We start from the raw sequence: 17,416 nt of genomic DNA on the forward strand, positions 1-17,416 counted from the left end.
TGTAAACATTAAGACCAACACAAAACATGTTAGTAGTGGTCGGCAGGTTGCAGATATGCAGGTTTACATAAACTACCTGAGAAGCCAGACTCTCAGGAAGACGGGAAAAACTTTGTAAAGTTCAGACTCCTCCCATTAAACTACTTAAACAAATTGATTTGGAGATCTGAGTAGAAGGTTTCCAGTTTTTGGCCTCAGTGAACCAACAATAAAATAATACCCACTTTTCTCCCTTACTACTATTCCCTCTCTCTTTCCGCAAACACTAATGAAAACCCCCGGGAGCCTTTCTTTTTACACTATACTGACTATCTTTTTGCCACCCTCCCTTACTACTCTGCTCCACCTCGCCTCGCTGCTGCCGCAGCTTGAAGAACCGGTAGTAGCCGTTTTTTTTTTTTTATCTCCCTTCCCTTCTTTCTCTCTTTCCGCCCTGCTTTGTATGAAGTTTGCGGCACATTGCAGATGAGCCCTAAGCGCGAGCGAGGCATCGGCTTCTCTATTGTTCCCCCGCCAGCTCCCGACTGCCGAGTGCAGTGAGCGAGGGGGGGTGTAGGAGGAAAAGGGCTGCAGTACCCGCGGCCGGCGGCTAGGGGTCGCCGCGCTGTGCTCTGGTTTCTGTAGGCCTCAGATCTTTTTGTCTATGTGTGTGTGTGTGAGAGAGAAGTGAATCCCGCCGCCGCGGTACAGTGTGTGTGTGTGACCGAGAGATTGCATGGGAGTCGCGGCGACCGTAGCGCACACTGTCAAAAAAGAAAGAAAAGAAAGGCCACTCCAGAAATTGTTTATTTTTGGACAGACCAACACCGTACCAGCCCAAACCATTCATTCGGGCAAACGGAGCCATGCTCGGGCTCGTTAGCAGGCGGAAAAAATCGGCTTCGTTTCCGTTCGCTGTGCTGAAAGCTTAGGGAAGGAATTACCGAGGGCTGGCTCTCCTCTCTCGGCTTGTGTGTGTGTGTGTGCGCACAGTCGTTATTATCACCCGTCTCTCTTATTCCTTTAACTTTTTTAAAAAAAATCCACTCAGCTTCTGGCCCGTGACTGAACGCCGGCGGAGTATGGGAGCCTTGGTATCTTAGAAAGCGGATGAGCGGGGGTTTTAATTGAATTTTTTTAAAACCTTTATTTTTTTTTTATTATTTCTTGTTATTTTTTTTAAAAATGGCAAATTCGACGGGAAAAACCCAACCCGACCAGCGGAGGAAAGGACTGGCTTTCCTGGATGAGCTGCGGCAGTTTCACCAGAGCAGAGGGTGAGAGAAGGAAAAATATCAGCCCCCTCCCCCCCCCCCATACCAGGACGGAGGGGAGGCAGTTTTTTAAAATGGGGGGCAAAAAAGCAATAACAACTTTGACGGCAGAATTTGTGGCCGGTGGAGGTTGACAACTGTTAAGCTTTTGTTGTTGTAGTGTTTTTTGTTTTTGTTTTGTTTTGCCGTTGCTGCAGGTCGCGGTTTAAGAAGATCCCCGCTGTAGCCGGGAAGGAACTGGACCTTCACGCTCTCTACACCAGAGTCACTACTTTGGGCGGATTTGCTAAGGTGAGATCGTGTGTGTGCAGGGGGAGAGTTTTTATTTTTTCGTTTGGATTTCCCTCTCTTCTGGAGAAGCGGAGGCGGCCAAGCCGGGGACTGGCGTGGCGGAGGTAGCAGCCGGCGGGCGGGAGGCAGGCAGGCCGGCCGGCCGGGCTCGGGGGTTATTGTGGGACGGACGGGGGTCCGGGGGCTGGGGGGCGATGGATGGTTTGGTCTTGCTGGTCCGGGGGTCGTTCAGCGTCTCGGACTGTGCCGATCTTAGCCTTGGAGGGGCTGTTAAGCAGTTTCTGGTGCTGCCGCTGCTCTTGGAGCGTAGGAGAGAGAGAGAGAGACCGAGCGTGTGTGTGTATGTGTGCCTCGCTCGCTCTCCTCTCTGTGCAGTTTTAGTGCAACTCAAAATTAGCGGGCATGTTTAACATCGATAATCGGCCGGGAGCGGGGCTGGGGAGAGTATCCCGCCGGCCGGGAACCGGATCTCCTCGTCCAAATCGAAAATAACAAAAGAACCCAGACGTGGAGCAATAGCCATCTTAGGCTTCAAGGCTAGGGACGAAATGTAGGCCTCAAAAAAAAAAAAAAAAAGGCCTGAATATTGGAGAAAGTATAGGGGCTCTTATGCTCCTTCCAGCACCTAACAAAATATTTCTCTTGACTGGAAATCGGGGCGGTATTGATTTTAAGGAACTTAGTTTTAATGGATCGTGTTAAGGGGTTACTAGGGGCGGGCAGGGTGGGATAAAGAACATTTGCCATTATTTTGAACTGTGAAGGGCAATAAGAACCCCCCCCCCCCCAAACCCCCCCCCCAAAAAACAACCAAAACACTAAAAGCTGCTATGTTCAGAGACGTCTTTTTAATGAAAACGGGACATTATTGTCAGCTGTCAATTGATCATCTAGAAAATGTATAGTTTACACGTGTGTAATTGCATATTTTTGGGTGGTTTGTAACACCTTTTGACTATATAACACAAAGTGTGCTTCTGTTTCTTGGATACCGCTATGAGAGTGATGCTTGATTTTTGACAGGTTTCTGAAAAGAATCAGTGGGGAGAAATTTCAGAGGAGTTTAACTTTCCGAGAGGTTGTTCAAACGCTGCCTTCGCTTTAAAACAGTATTACTTGCGGTAAGTTCTGACGCAGTTTTGTAGGAACTTTACTTATTAGTAATAAGGAACTACTATTGATCTTCACAATTGGCATTATATATTTCCTGCACAAATTTTGATTTTGACAAACATGAATATTTTTTCAGTAATTCAAGCATGAAAATGAAATACTTGAACTTTTCAAATTTGTCATGATTTTTTGTTGTTGTAGACCTCTGGCGATCCACCTGCTTACCATGCTGTTTTATTGATTTGTACTACATTTATAGAAGAGGTGAAATGTTTTTTGCAGCATGCCTACACTGCATCTTTTTTTTGTACTAGTTAGTATATTTGATTGTATATCTTTTGGTTTTGAAAGTTTTGGAGTTTAAAAAAAAGTGACTTTTTTAGAAACACATTATCATTGGGTTACTTAATGTTGGCATTTTCCTAAAATATAGTTACATTGTATACAGTACTTTTAGTGGGTTGTGGTTTGCAGATATTAATCATTTATTTATAATAGCATATATGACAATTTCTGGTACCTGTTCTGTGGGTTATAACACATTAATCGTTAGAACTCATTTTACACTGACAATTTCCCTTACCATTAAATCTTTTGTAACTGTCATTTATTTTTCATTAATTCTATTAATATATAGTATGGCTTTTATATTTAATAATAATTTGTCTTAATTTGTCAGTTGCATTTTATGCTTTTATATTCAAAGTAAAAAATGTAGTTGAGAATTTTATCATTACAGTGACAAAGATGCCTAATGGTAATGAGGTTGTTTTTTTAGATGAATATGTATTTTACAGTAATTTTATAAATTATGTTGTGTTTCAGTTTATTGCTCAGAATGCTGAGTGGGCTGTCAGTCTGAGTTAGGAAGCACTGTAACTGTACAGGTGCACTTTCTATTGGCTGTCCTAGATTGACTTCATGTTTGAAACTGTAGAGTTCACAGCAGTGTGAAGACATTATTGAATTACACTGAAGTCTGGGAAAGCTTAATCAGAAAATTTGTAGTTAATGGCTCTTTTGTATGATGTCATGTTAATTATTTAAAAATAACAGAAATTAGTGTTAGCCCAATAGAAATGAAATTAGGGAAATTAAAATCCACATAGGTTGGGTAGAGATTATGGTAAATGTAAAACACTGTTTATAAAGCTGTTTAGGGTCACCAAAGTTCCTTCTTGACAAGGCCATCTCGTCTCCAAACTGAGCACCCCATACCTTTTGAGCCTTTCCTCATAGAGGAACTAGTCAGTCATCCCCTTTATCATTTTGGTCGCCTTTCAGTGTACTTTTTCCAGTTTAGCTCTATCTTGTTTTGAGATACAGCAACCATTCCATTTATGAATATAGAGGATAAATGCAGTACATGATAAATTGGGTTTAAGATATACCAAAGACTAAACTTTAGGTTTAGGTTTTCTTAATGAGGCTTGGAACCTGGAAGGATGCTTGCATAAATTTCATAGTAATGTTTCTATATACAGATCTTCATTTCTTTACTGGATGTCTTGGCACCTTGCATTGCACAGCATAAATAATTATGCATATCGATTAGGTGTTTCTTTTCTATTCCTTATTTTACAAATTTATTTTATGTATTAATCCAGCAAAGTTTTAAAGTGACAGCCCTTGGACTATTCTTCATAAAATATGTGCTACCAGGTACTTTAAATAGAAACTGAAAAATGGGATAGTAAATAATTTTATTCGGCTCTAAATGCTACCATTTTTTCCTCTTTCTCCAAGAACTTACTTTCCTCCAGTATGTTTCAGTGGGATGATTTCAGATCATCTTCTTACAGTGTTCCTCTAATGAAAAGTCAGTTTGTATGGCTCCTCTGAATTTTAGCTAATAACCATTATACTGGCTAAAATGAAGTTTTCCAAATGACAGGAAGCATACTAAAATGAAGCAAAATGCAGTATAAATGAAAAAGTCCATGGACCTTAGTGAATAATAATGGCCCATAAACAATTCAGGAATTAGTTTTACAGTTAAGAATATAAGTTGCCAAACTGGGTCAGAATGAGGGTCCATCAAGCCCAGCATCCTGTTTTCAACAGTGGCCAATACAGGTTACAATCACCTGGCAAGTACCCAAACATTAAATAGATCCCATGCCAGTAATAGCAGTGGCTATTCCCTAAGTCGACTTGTTTAATAGCAGTTTATGAACTTCTCATCCAGGAACTTATCCAGACCTTTTTTAAACCCAACTACACTAACTGCCGTACATGACCTGGACTAAACTGTTTAAAGGAGCTTTATAGAAATCAAGAGAAGGCTTCAAAATAAGTATTCTAATACAAACTTGGGCATAATCATTAACCTACACATGTGAAAAGCTGTTAAAAGTAGTGTGATAACTGAAAACCTTTTTTTAAACTCTAAACCTGCCTGACTAGTCTGTTTCGATTCAAGAGCCTCTCTCATGGGCCACAGTGTTCTAATGTAAACCTCTTGGTTAAGTCTTATTAGACTTAAATAAACATCCATGCAGCTCTAATTTTCATAAAAATAAATGCACTGGGTCGAGGCCATCTTCTACATTTTTGCAATGGGGAAATGAAAGTAAGTTGAAAAGGTTCCAGGATTGCCACTGCATCCAGGAATGTTTTTTAAATTATTATTTATAGATGTCCGTGGGCTTTTTTGATTGGTAGTTACGTTTTTCACACTTTTATAGTCCATAGTAGATGTTAACTATGGAGTATAAACAACTTTTTTATTATGTTACCTAATTAGTAATATCAACCAGAGAACAAATAGATTAGATCTTCATTGTACAAAAATTGAATTAAATACATTTCAAATGGATTATTTGCACTTTCATACTTTTTTTTATTGAATCAGCATAAGAATTGTCGAAAGAAGATGATGTACATACATGAGCTTTCAAGAACACATTTCTGACATCTGAAGACAGGACTTGTGTAAAGCTCATGTATATCATCATCATCTTTGGATAATTCTTTTGTTGGTTCAATAACAGGAATCACAACTTGCAAAGAATCCAGTTTTCTACAAGATCAACATGGCTGCTAGACTTCTGCACTAGAAGTTATTTTAACTAATAAACTGAGCAGAGGTCACAGAATAGCCAAACAGGTAATCTGAAGAGTTCATTTTTACCTTGATTTTTTTAGTATCAAGGGATACAAAAAAGAATATATAATTGCAGCGTGCTCTGATCTTCAGTTTTCAAAAAGTTAATTTGACACTGGTCTTTATTAGAGTTGTATAAATTTATAATGGTGGCAGCAATTAATAAAGCTAAAATCTTGTTTGAAACGGTTAAGCATCAAATAGTTTTGCTTGCTTCATAGTATTTTGAATACATCTGCCTTGAGTTATCTGACAGATGCAATCGTTTATACTCAATGGAGGTAATTTTCAAAAGGATTTATGTGCATAAAAGCATATATTGTAGCAATTTTCAGAAGTCCACTTAGTACGTAAAGTCTTTTGATAACTCCTTCGAAATGTCAATGAATTATGTGTAAAAGCAATTTTCAGAAGTCTGTTTACGCGTGTAAAACCTTTTGAAAATTCTCCTTAGAATCTTAGGGGTAAATTTTCAAAAAATACGCTCGCGCATCCATGTGTGCGCAATTTTTATAACATGCGCGTGTTCCAGGTCGGCACGCACAAGGGGGGGTATAATTTAGCAAATTTGTGCAGCGACGCATCAGGGCCTTCCCCAGTTCCCTCCCAGTCCGCTCCAATAAAGGAGCGGACTGGGAGGGAACTTCCCAGCCCCCCCCCCCCCCAATTTTTTAAACTCACCTTTTGCTCCTGCAAAGGAGCAGGAGCAAGTTGTGCGTGCCGGCACAGCAGCAAATGGTCGCTGTACCAGGCGCCTCTAGCCCTGCCTCTCAGACTGCCCCCTTTTAAGGCCCTGGCACTTACACGTGTCCCGGAGTTTACGTGCGTGCCGGACCCGTTTTGAAAATTAGCCTGGCACACGTAAACCCCAGGGATTTACGCGCATCGGGGTTTTAAAATTTGGCCTTAAGTGAATAATCAACAACCACTTTGCCAGTGACCATTGAAAAACTTTGCTTGTTATTGGAATGATGTGAACTACAGACAACACCAGCTCCAGTAGTTTCCTAGGATTTAAGTGTAGATTAGTTGCTTTATGGCAATTGAAATGGATCATTAAAGCATTTTAGAGATACTGTCCTATGTATATTTTGTAAAGTTAAAGACCATATTTTGAATAGGGATAGTAAATGGATGTAGACTCTTATCTGTTTACATATCTTCATTTTTATTTATTAGCTGTACCTACAGTAGAAGGAAAATCCCAAGAAGAAAATTAGCTCATTTTCTTTGGCCAGTTTTAAACACATACATGATTGACTGACTGAACGCAATTCTTTCTCTAAATTTGTTCTGCATTTATCCTTTTTCACAAACTCTGCTCTAAAGTTCTATGAGTGTATGAAGGTTGTCTATTTTCGCAACTGAGGACTTCAGAACAGTGACTTAAGTGTGACCCTTCTCATCAAACCCAACATATCTGAATTAGCAGGAGATGAGAGTTCTCTGTTCTGTCACTGAAATGAATGTGGTTATATAGCATTGATAAGATAAGTTAGAATTTTTATTTGACTTAAATGAAACATGACAGCTTAATTCTGTGTAATGATCATGCTAACATCTAGAAAAAATAGTTCTGTTTGGAAAAAGTGAATTACTGTTAGGGATGCTGCAGGTACACTTTAGTTGATGAAAAGCTTATTGTTCCTCTTTTTAACATAATTAGGAGTAGTAAACATTCCACGATGAGGCTTGCATTCCTGTTTAATACATGAAAAAAAGCAGATATTTAATATTTTTCAAAGTTTTTCTCAGGAATAACCAACATTTTCAAAACACTTACTGATAATAAGCAAACACATGAGCTGAATCTCCCAGAAGGTTGAAATCTTTGCATTAATGTCTTATTTTAAATGAAATAACTGAATTAACTATTTAGATACATTAACCATGTAAAAATTCCTGAAAGTCCATAAATGTACTGATGCAGTATCTGCTTTACCTGAATTTAACATAGCTTGATACTGAATACCTTAATAAAAAATGATAGCAGTTTAATATTTTGAATAAAGTAGTGTGTTTTTTTGTTCTGCTTAAATACCAAGGTAAACAAATAAGTTGCAGATGATACCTTTTTTATTGGACTAACGTATCTATTTGTGACATATTGAAACTCACAAATAGCAATAAAGGTCAAATAAAGTAGGATATATTGACTTTTTAATCTGGCAAGCAATTTACAAAATTTAAATCAATAGTATTCTGCTGTAAAAACATTCTTAAGGTAATATTTAAAACTTTCAGTGTCTGTAATACAAGAATATTTTGAAAAAATGAAATCTACTCAAAATCCAGCTTGACCAGGCATAGGCAAAAAGAACTGGTGAAGTATTTAGGTACTGCAGATTCATTTATCAGAACACACCAATTACAAAAATTCTTTTTTGATATCTAGGGAATATTTATGAGTTGAAGAAATACCTTTAAGAGACAATGATTGTAGTAGTTTAACTCAGTTTTTAGAATGAGAACTAGTCATATTGTTGGTACATTTACATCCGTATGTTTGTACAGCATTGCAATACTTCTTGCCATTAATTTGTGCAAAATATTTAATCTCAACTGTTTCAGGCTACAGTTTTTATGTAGTAGTAATATTGAATTAGTGATTGCATTTTTGGGAAAGAGATCAGGCCTCTTGAAGTCCACGCTTACTTTGATCACCAGACATGAATTTTGCTTTAAGAAAATTTTATATTGTATGTTTTATAAGGGGAATCTTCTTGAAAATCGAGGTTAATACTACATTTCTGCTATAATTTTTATTCTTTTCCCTTAAATTATATTGGGTAGGCTCTTGTCATGCATCTAGTAAATCTGAATATGTGTCTATATCTATATATTTTTTTTTTTTCATAAGTTGAGACTTAAGAAGTTATCAAATAGGTAAATAATTTGTGTCTGTTAAACAGTAGTTTGGTCTAAGAAGTTCTGGTTCCTGAGCTTCTCTGTCTTGAACCATGTTACAGTGGTAGATTTACATTTGAGTAATAAATTTAAAAAATGAAAACCTTGTCTATAGCTGATAATGGCACTTGGTGTATCATGCAGCAAGCTGATCATTGGAGAGTAATATTCATGCTGTATTCTTATAACAGCACATTTTAAGTATTGACTCTCTGTAAGTCTTTTGCAAACTAAAAATCCTTTGATGTGAAAGAGCTATACCAAGTGCCTGAAAGAACCATGGCTTGAAAATCACTGCAGTAGCAGAAGTATGAGTTTTGAGAAATCTTAGTTGGTGCTATAGCTGGTTGTGAGTTTATTGTCATTGTCATACTGAGAAAAAATGACTTAGATATGCTCTTTTTTTTTTTCTTTACTCTCTTTCCAAAATTGCATCATTGTTAATATATATTTGGTTGACTATGGCGTTTGATGATTGGAAATGTTTGATATGCCAGTTTTATTTTTTAAATAACTTTTATTTAGTGAGATTTCATATGAGACAGTAGCATTGAAGAGTTTTAGCAGCGACAAAGTAAAAAGTAATATCACACCATCCTTTTAACCATGAAAAGCACAGGTCGCCATTGTGCCAATAAAACACAGTAATAATAAAATAAATGATAAAATACAATCTTAAGATATTTAGATATCTCACTGTACAGACCATAAAACTGAATAATGTACTTCCTGTACTCAGTCTTTAATATGAGAGGGTAACAATGAATGCAAATTTTTCCAGTCATCTTTACTGCACGGGTAATGGCCGTGTAACATTTCTGATTGTATCCAGTCAGCCATATGTTGATACCACAGTATAGATGGAGATGCAATAGTTTTAAGCCAATGTAACATAATACAGTACTTAGCAAGAAACATTACTATTTTCATAAATTGTTTATCCCTGAAGGAAGGCCATGTACCCATGTTAGGGAGCCCACTAACAACAACTTTCCATAGAAAGGTGGGGTATGCAAGAGATCATCTGCTCAGTAACTACAAATACAGTATCCCAAAAGTGAAAAAAATATTTGGACATAGGCTACGCGCCAATGTACAATTAGCCATTTTACATTTGAGGCACATAATAGCAGAGGCAATACCCATTCTGTATGCATTTACAGTATCAATGCAGGAATGATGCAAAAGCTTAAATTGCATTTCTTGGTATCTCACATCAATAGAAATTTTACTGATATTAGAAAAAAAAAGTACATGTCTGTAGAAGAGAGAACCAATCCCAATGGGGCACATTTAAAACTAATCGGAGAAAGTTCTTTTTTGCTCAACGCACAATTAAACTCTGGAATTTGTTGCCAGAGAATGTGGTTCGTGCAGTTAGTATAGCTGTGTTTAAAAAAGGATTGGATAAGATCTTGGAGGAGAAGTCCATTACCTGCTATTAAGTTCACTTAGAGAATAGCCACTGCCATTAGCAATGGTTACATGGAATAGACTTAGTTTTTGGGTACTTGCCAGGTTCTTATGGCCTGGATTGGCCACTGTTGGAAACAGGATGCTGGGCTTGATGGACCCTTGGTCTGACCCAGTATGGCATTTTCTTATGTTCTTATGTTCTTTACGCCAGTAGTGAGATAGAGGATCTAGCTGTTTAGGCCACTTTTAAGTAATCTCAGTATATACTAGTGTGAAATACTATTACTTCATCTGCCAACCACATACATTTCTTCTTCCAAGGCCTCTGGCTGAAATACTTAAGCCATTTCTTTAAAGAACATATATAGTATCTGGCTTGTAAATGGGCATAGAAATGTATGTGTGCTGTCAAATTGTGTCCAAAGCTGTTCAAAGGTATATTTAGCATCTCTAGCTTTTTAGTGCAAATCTGCTATTCTGATTAAACCTCTAACCTTCCAATTCCGAAAAAGTGGGCTATCCAGACCTGGTAAAACTTTTGCATCGCCAGCCAAGGCTACAAATTCAGACATCTCGAGTGATTTGCCCCACAATTTACAGAGATATTGCCAAGCTATCACCATAAATCGAAAAAGGGGGTTCAAAATAAGCCCTTTTGGCAGGTTAGCGTCAATACAGTGAATGGCGTATATCCTCAGATATTACTGGAAATCTGAGGAGAATCATTCCCAAAAAATGTAATTGGCAGGTGACATTATAAAAACGAAAATCTGGGGAAATTAAGACCTACATACTTTTTTTTTTTTTTTAAACCAATTTAGAATATCCAATCCATGCGCTCTTCTCTCTCCAAATTAAATAGGATAGAGCAAACTTTAACATAGACACCTAGCTATTGTGCAGCCAACACGGAGTCATTTGTAATCCATATAGAAGTTTAGGAAAAAGTAACATTTTGAATAGTGCACAGTCCAAATAATGAGAGCGGTAGCTCTGCCTGGGCAGTTAATTGGTCCAGAATAGTAAATATTCTAGGGGTTATATTCAGTACATACAGGGGTAGATTTTCAGAGGGTTATGCGCATAACCCCCGAAAACCTCCCCCCAAACCCTCCCCTGCGTGCGCCGAGCCTATCTTGCATGGGCTTCCGGCACGCGTAAATCTCGGGGCTTTCCTGGGGGGCGTGTCGCGACCAGCGCGCCATCGGGCGTGTCGGGGGGTATGACGCGGCCAGTGCGTCATCTTGGGGCGTGGCCGCGGCCTCTGGACCAGCCCCCGGACCGGAACATGGTGCGCGGCAGCCGGCCTGGCGCGTGCAAAGTTACGCCTGCCTCGAGCAGGCGTTACTTGTTCAACAAAGGTAAGGGGGGGGGTGGATTAGGGAGGGGAAGGTGGAGGGAGGCCGAAAGAAAGTTCCCTCCGAGGCCGGTCCGATTTCGCACCGACCCCGGATTTTAATGGATACGCGCAGCTACGCGCGTATCTATTGACATCCTGCGTACTCTTGTTCGCGCGTGCGCAAATTTATAAAATCTACCCAATCGTGATTTAAGATTTTACGGAATAATAATGCCGAGATATTTAACATGATTTGCGGCCCATCATGGTGGGACTGACCCTTGCCATTTGTTTTGAACTAGTGGAGAAGTCTGTAACACTTCAGATTTATCATAATTGAGTCAGCCCTGCAAAGGAGCCAAACGTTTCCATCAGAGTTAAGGCCACAGAAAGGGAGTGTTTAGGATTAGTAAGAAAAAGCACCATGTCATCCGCAAGCAAGTTAAGATAATCTCCTAGTTATCCAGCCAGAAACCTTGTACAGTAGGAGAAGATCTCAATTTAATTTCTCAGGACTCAATTGCCAAAACGTATAAAAGAGGGGAAAGTGGACACTCCTGCATAATGCCGCTAAACAACTCAGAGATTCTACCGTTATCAGCCAAGCTTGAGAATTATTATGGAGCAACCTAATTCATTGTAAGAAAGGGCCTGTCAAACAATAATGGTTCAAAATCTAAAACAAAAAATTCCCATTATACCTTATTGAACACCCGTTCAGAATCAAGAGATACAATAAGACCAATTTGACCATTCCCTTGAGACATCAGTAGTTTCAATCACTCTATGTACATTATAGACACCATGTCGCAAATGTATAAAACCTGTTTGATCTTTTCCAGTCAAAGTAGGAAGCATCAGTGCTAATCTATTAGCTAAAATTGAAGCCAAGATTTTTGCATCTACATTTATGAGGGTGATAGGTCTATAAGAAGTTGGGCAAGTTGGATCTTTGCCCTTCTTTGCAAGCAGTTTTTAATTCTTGATTGACTTCATCTAAAAAATTGCCTTTGATAGCAACAATAATAGTAGTATCACAGCATAGGCACAGTTATTAACACATGTAATATCTACCTTATAAATGGCCTGTGACCGACGTCCCGCAAATGCGCAGTAGAGCGCAGCTCTACTGCGCATGTGCGGGCAAGGACGTCGGTCAGAAAAAAAAAAATGGCGGTGGGGCCGCAGGAGCGGGAGGAGAAGCAGCGGCGCCGCGCGCGGTGCCACTACTTCTCCTCCCCAGATCTGCCGGCAGATCTCGGGGAGGGGGTGTCACTCCCGCGCCCCCGGGAGTGACACCCCCCCCCCCCCCCCCCCCCGAGATCTGCCGGCAGGAGCGGGAGGAGTTAATGGAGCCGGGTGAGGGTTGCGGGAAGTCGCGCTTACGGCGCCGGGAGGAAATGGAGGTGGGTGTGGGCTGCGCGGAGTCGCGAGTACGGCGTCGGAAGGAAATGGAGGCGGGTGAAGGGAGGGACTGAGTGGGAGGGAGGGAGAGGGGGGACTGAGTGAGTGGGAGGGAGGGAGAGGGGGGACTGAGTGGGAGGGAGTGAGGGAGAGGAGGGAGTGAGGGACTGAGTGAGAGGAGAGGGAGGGTGGAGAGGAGTGGGTGGGGGAGAGTGAGGGGAGAGAGAATGAGGGGGAGGTGAGAGACAGAGGGATGTAGCCCGTTTTAACGGGATTAACGGCTTGTCTTGTAATATTCCAACCTCAAACCATCTAGTCCCTGCGCTTTACCTAGTTTTAGATGTTTAATAACCAGATCAATTTCTAATTCTGATACAGGCAATAATATAAGTTCTTTGAGATCCCCAAAAAAGATCACGGTTTGACAAAGAAGGCTCAGATGCTGAGAAAAGATAAGAATACTGAGGGTTTTATATACAGTATTAATCTGTGTATTCAAGTGTACTGTACCTGAGCTATCTTTAATAGAAGTAATATGTTTAGACTTAATGCTTTTTACCATACTTAGGGCAACAAAGTGGGTAAATTACTACTATCGAAACATCTGGCTCCTAAACCTCTGTATTGTTTGAAGTGCACATATTTGCAGTAAATGATTTAAATTCTTTTTGATGTCATCCAATTTTGATTTAAACACAAAAGACATATTTCTCAATGTTGTTTTTTCGGTTTCTTCATTTCTGCACTTAAATTTAATATTTCACTGTCTTGTGTTTTGTGCTTTTTAATCACATAGGCAATAATCTGTCTTCTCATGATAGCTTTACCAGCAGCCCAACAGAAACTTCTGCAGTACCATTTAGACTTAAATAATATTTCCATTTTTCACACAAATATTCCTTAAATTGCTGATCATGGAATAAATTTGGATTGATATAGCATTTAAAGGCATGACTTTGAAGTTCTCCCACTCGAAGTACCAATGAAATTGGTGCATGGTCTGAGAAAAGAGAGTCGTATCTATGTCAGCAGTCTGTGTTACATTGAAAAGAGCAGAATAAATCAACAAATAATCGATATAAGAATAACTATTGTTTGGTTTAGAGTAAAAAGTAAAATCCAGCTCATCATATATCTGAGTTGTAATTCGTTCATTAAAAAAAAACCTCCAGAGTAAGCTGTAGAAAGGTGGGATAGTCTTTGCAGGCTTAGCAACTTTAAGTACATAAATAATTGCATTGAAATCTCCTCCCACTACTAAAGAATAATTCAATAATTGACTTAAAATGCACAACCAACTGGGAAAAAACGCATGAGATTATACATTGCAAAAAAACCCCATTTTCTAATGAAATAAAGACCCACAATTATGAATCGGCCTTCTGGATCTTTAACAATTTTATCCAAGACAAATGGGAGGTCCCTATGTATTAAAACTATTACCCCTTTGCCTGCTAGGGTCCAAAGAAAAGAAACTTTGACCCACCAAATCCCGCTTAAGTTTACAGTGTTTATAATCTGTTAAATGGGGTTTCTTGCCAAAATTCTATGTGCACCTTTGATTTCTTAAACATAGCTAATACCTTTTTTCCATTTTAATATGTGAATGAATGCCATCTACATTTAAAGAGGCAATTTTAATATCAGCCTTAATCAAAGGAATCAACGGAATTAAATACGTGTTGCTTTATGGAACAAGACCAATAGTAATCATCCACTATGCTGCCCTCTAGCCTAGGCAACACAGTTGAACAAAGAAGAAACCAAAAGCAATATACAGTTAGAAAATAGTACCGTGTTTGAAAACATAATAAAACCATCCATCCATACATACCTCTTATGTACATGAAATGATATCACAAAACAGAAAAACAGTGCACGCCAAAGGACTGCATCCAGCAAGGATCACTTTTCTTCATTCCTTCTTCCTGATTTCGGTGGCTGAATCGGCTAAGACACAGGCTGCAGGAACAATTGCATTAGGTGGCTGTCATACCCTATGCCGCACTGCATAATCATATGCTATAGCATATCGATGTGTGCACTACCAGATTAAGAACGTAAAGTTCAAAAAGTGGATACGCTAATACAATTACATCAACCTTGCAGGCATGTGATAAACCCTGCTAATGTTTATTGCCCCTGAGGCAGCTCTCGACCAAAGAGCGAAACTCGGCCAGAGTCGGGCATTTTATATACACCTATATCCGTTTTCTTCACTGCTATACAGCCAACTGGATTGGCTTCCGATTTGTTTTCTGGATCCAGGAGCTATGCTTCTGGAGCAGAATGTTCATAAATAAAGAAAAAAAAAACCTATGCTGTGTCTAGAACTGTGGAGCCCATTTTATCTTCACTAGCTAAAAAATAGAATCATAGAACAAAAATACAAAGTTCTCATGCATTTGTACAAAAAGAATTCATATCCATATTGAAAGAAATGGTAGATGAAAAGAAAATAAGTCACTCTTTTTATATAGTCAAACAAAAAAAAATTCACACAAGAATTGAAAGTTTTTTAAAATAAAAATTGTATTTATTTGAATAGAGAATTTAGAGCAGGCTAATGTAAAAAAAAGAATGCCAAAAAGTGAAATATAAATAAACATAATGGGGTAGATTGTAAAAATTTGCGCGATCGGGTACTTGTGTTCGCGCCTGGTGCGCGAACAAAAGTACGCTGGATTTTATAAGATATGCTTGTAGCCGCGCGTATCTTATAAAATCCGGGGTCGGCGCGCGCAAGGGGGTGCACATTTGTGCAACCTGCGCGCGCTGCCTGTTCCCTCCGAGGCCGCTCCGATTTCGGAGCGGCCTCGGAAGGAACTTTCCTTCGCCCTTCCCCTACCTAACCCCCCCCCTTACCTTTGTTGGCAGATTTACGCCTGCTAAAAGCAGATGTAAATCTGCGCGCGCCATCACCCGACCCGGGGGCTGTTCCGGAGGCCTCGACCACGCCCCTGGGCTGGTGCCACCCCCCAGTCCTGCCCCAAAACGCTGCGTCACCCCCCCCGAAACGCAGCGTCATTTCTGGAATGCCCCCGACACGCCCCCTCCCCGCCCCTTTTATGAAGCCCCGGGGCTCTTCGCGCGCCGGCGGCCTATGCAAAATAGGCGCGCAAATCCGGCCGGATTTACGCGCGCAGGGCATTTAAAATCCGCCCCAATGCTTTTAAAGCAGCCTCTATTCCAGTAGAACGCATATTCTGCCTAGTAAGAGTAAAAAACAGCAGCAGTAATTACCATCCTGCTGTTAAACTAGGAGCACAAAAGTTGCCATATATTTATCAATTTGCTGTCGAGTTTGGAGAATTTCTGCTTTGCCATGCAGAATCACTTTCAATATTGCAGGAAACAGTAGGGAAAATTTGATGCCCTTTCGGAAAAGCTTGGAGCATATCTGTGCCAGGGCTCTGTGGCTCACAGATACTTTCATAGAATAATCATTGACTAGGTGGAGCTTATGACCTTGAAACTCCAGTGAGCCTATTTTTTTTAATAGGCAGTCCTTAACTTATGCTTATCGGCATAATTCAAAATGCATAAAGCAGCAAGCTTAGGCTGCACCATATTCTAATGCTCAACACCCAGCCTATGAGCCCTCTTCACAAGCACGGGCTCAGTTTCCAAGGAGTGGCCTAAGGCCTCTGGCAGCTAGACTTTTATAAGTTGGTGTAAATCAATTTCCTTCACAGACTCAGGTAAATCTACTAATTGAATATTGTTTCTCCTGTTCCTGTTCTTCTATTCTGTCTGCTAATGCCACATTCTGTCTCAATGCTTCTAGCAACCCTGCTACTTTAATGCCATTTCCTGAGTAAGAACTTGATTCTCTAGCTCCGCATGGAGGTGTGCTTGTCTGTTTTCTTGTATTTCATTCACTGACGACTGAAGCCTACTCAGATTGTCTGCAGTAGCTGCTGAAACGTTTTTCAAAATTTCCTTTATAAGCTCTTTGTCTAAGACTAAAAGTGATTCAACCTCCAATGCCATTTTTGAGTTAATGGATCTGACCTTGTCACAAGTAACACACAGGGTTTTGTTGAGATACCGCAGCAAAAAAAGTACTCCCTTAAGCTTCTGCACATTAGCATCTCATAAAATGTTCAAAGTCCTATTCCACAGTGTATTTTATAGCAGATTTCAGATGAACCCAACTCATTGGCAGCATGACTTCTCAGTCAACCATATTGACCGGAATTCTTATAAACTTAAAAACTTCATTAAGAATCTGTTGCGGTATTAATTTCCTATTCCAAGAAGGTAGGATTTACAGTGTTTATAAATAAACCAAGCAACCAGTAAGCGAATCTTAATGGGGTAACTGGTTGAGTGATAGGCAACAGTGTAGTGGTAAATAAAGTGTATGCCAAAGAAAAGGATGGGAAATCTGTGAAGTGGCTCAGAGATCAGCATTGTGTCCAGTTGTATATTAGTTTATAAGTGATAATGCATAGAGGCTGATAGAGAGCAGTTCTTTTTGGCAGGTGATACAAAGTTCTGCTTATGGGGCGACACTAAAAAGAGTAGAAACCATGAAGAGATCTAAGAGCATGGGGAGTGGTCAAGAGTTTGGCAATTAAGATA

General features: G+C 39.7%; 1 protein-coding gene across 1 annotated transcript in view; it reads left to right on the plus strand.

Annotated features, from left to right (window-relative positions):
* Positions 1-646: 646 nt before the first annotated feature.
* Positions 647-17,416, plus strand: part of ARID2 (AT-rich interaction domain 2) — a 736,417-nt gene continuing 719,647 nt past the window's right edge. The window contains exons 1-3 of the mRNA XM_029615213.1: positions 647-1,256; positions 1,451-1,544; positions 2,568-2,665. Coding sequence (XP_029471073.1) covers positions 1,165-1,256; positions 1,451-1,544; positions 2,568-2,665 — 284 coding nt within the window. The 5' untranslated portion in view covers positions 647-1,164. The remainder of the gene's footprint in view (positions 1,257-1,450; positions 1,545-2,567; positions 2,666-17,416) is intronic.

This window comes from Rhinatrema bivittatum, chromosome 9 (genome assembly GCF_901001135.1).
Source record: "Rhinatrema bivittatum chromosome 9, aRhiBiv1.1, whole genome shotgun sequence".
In the NCBI taxonomy this organism is placed as follows: domain Eukaryota; kingdom Metazoa; phylum Chordata; class Amphibia; order Gymnophiona; family Rhinatrematidae; genus Rhinatrema; species Rhinatrema bivittatum.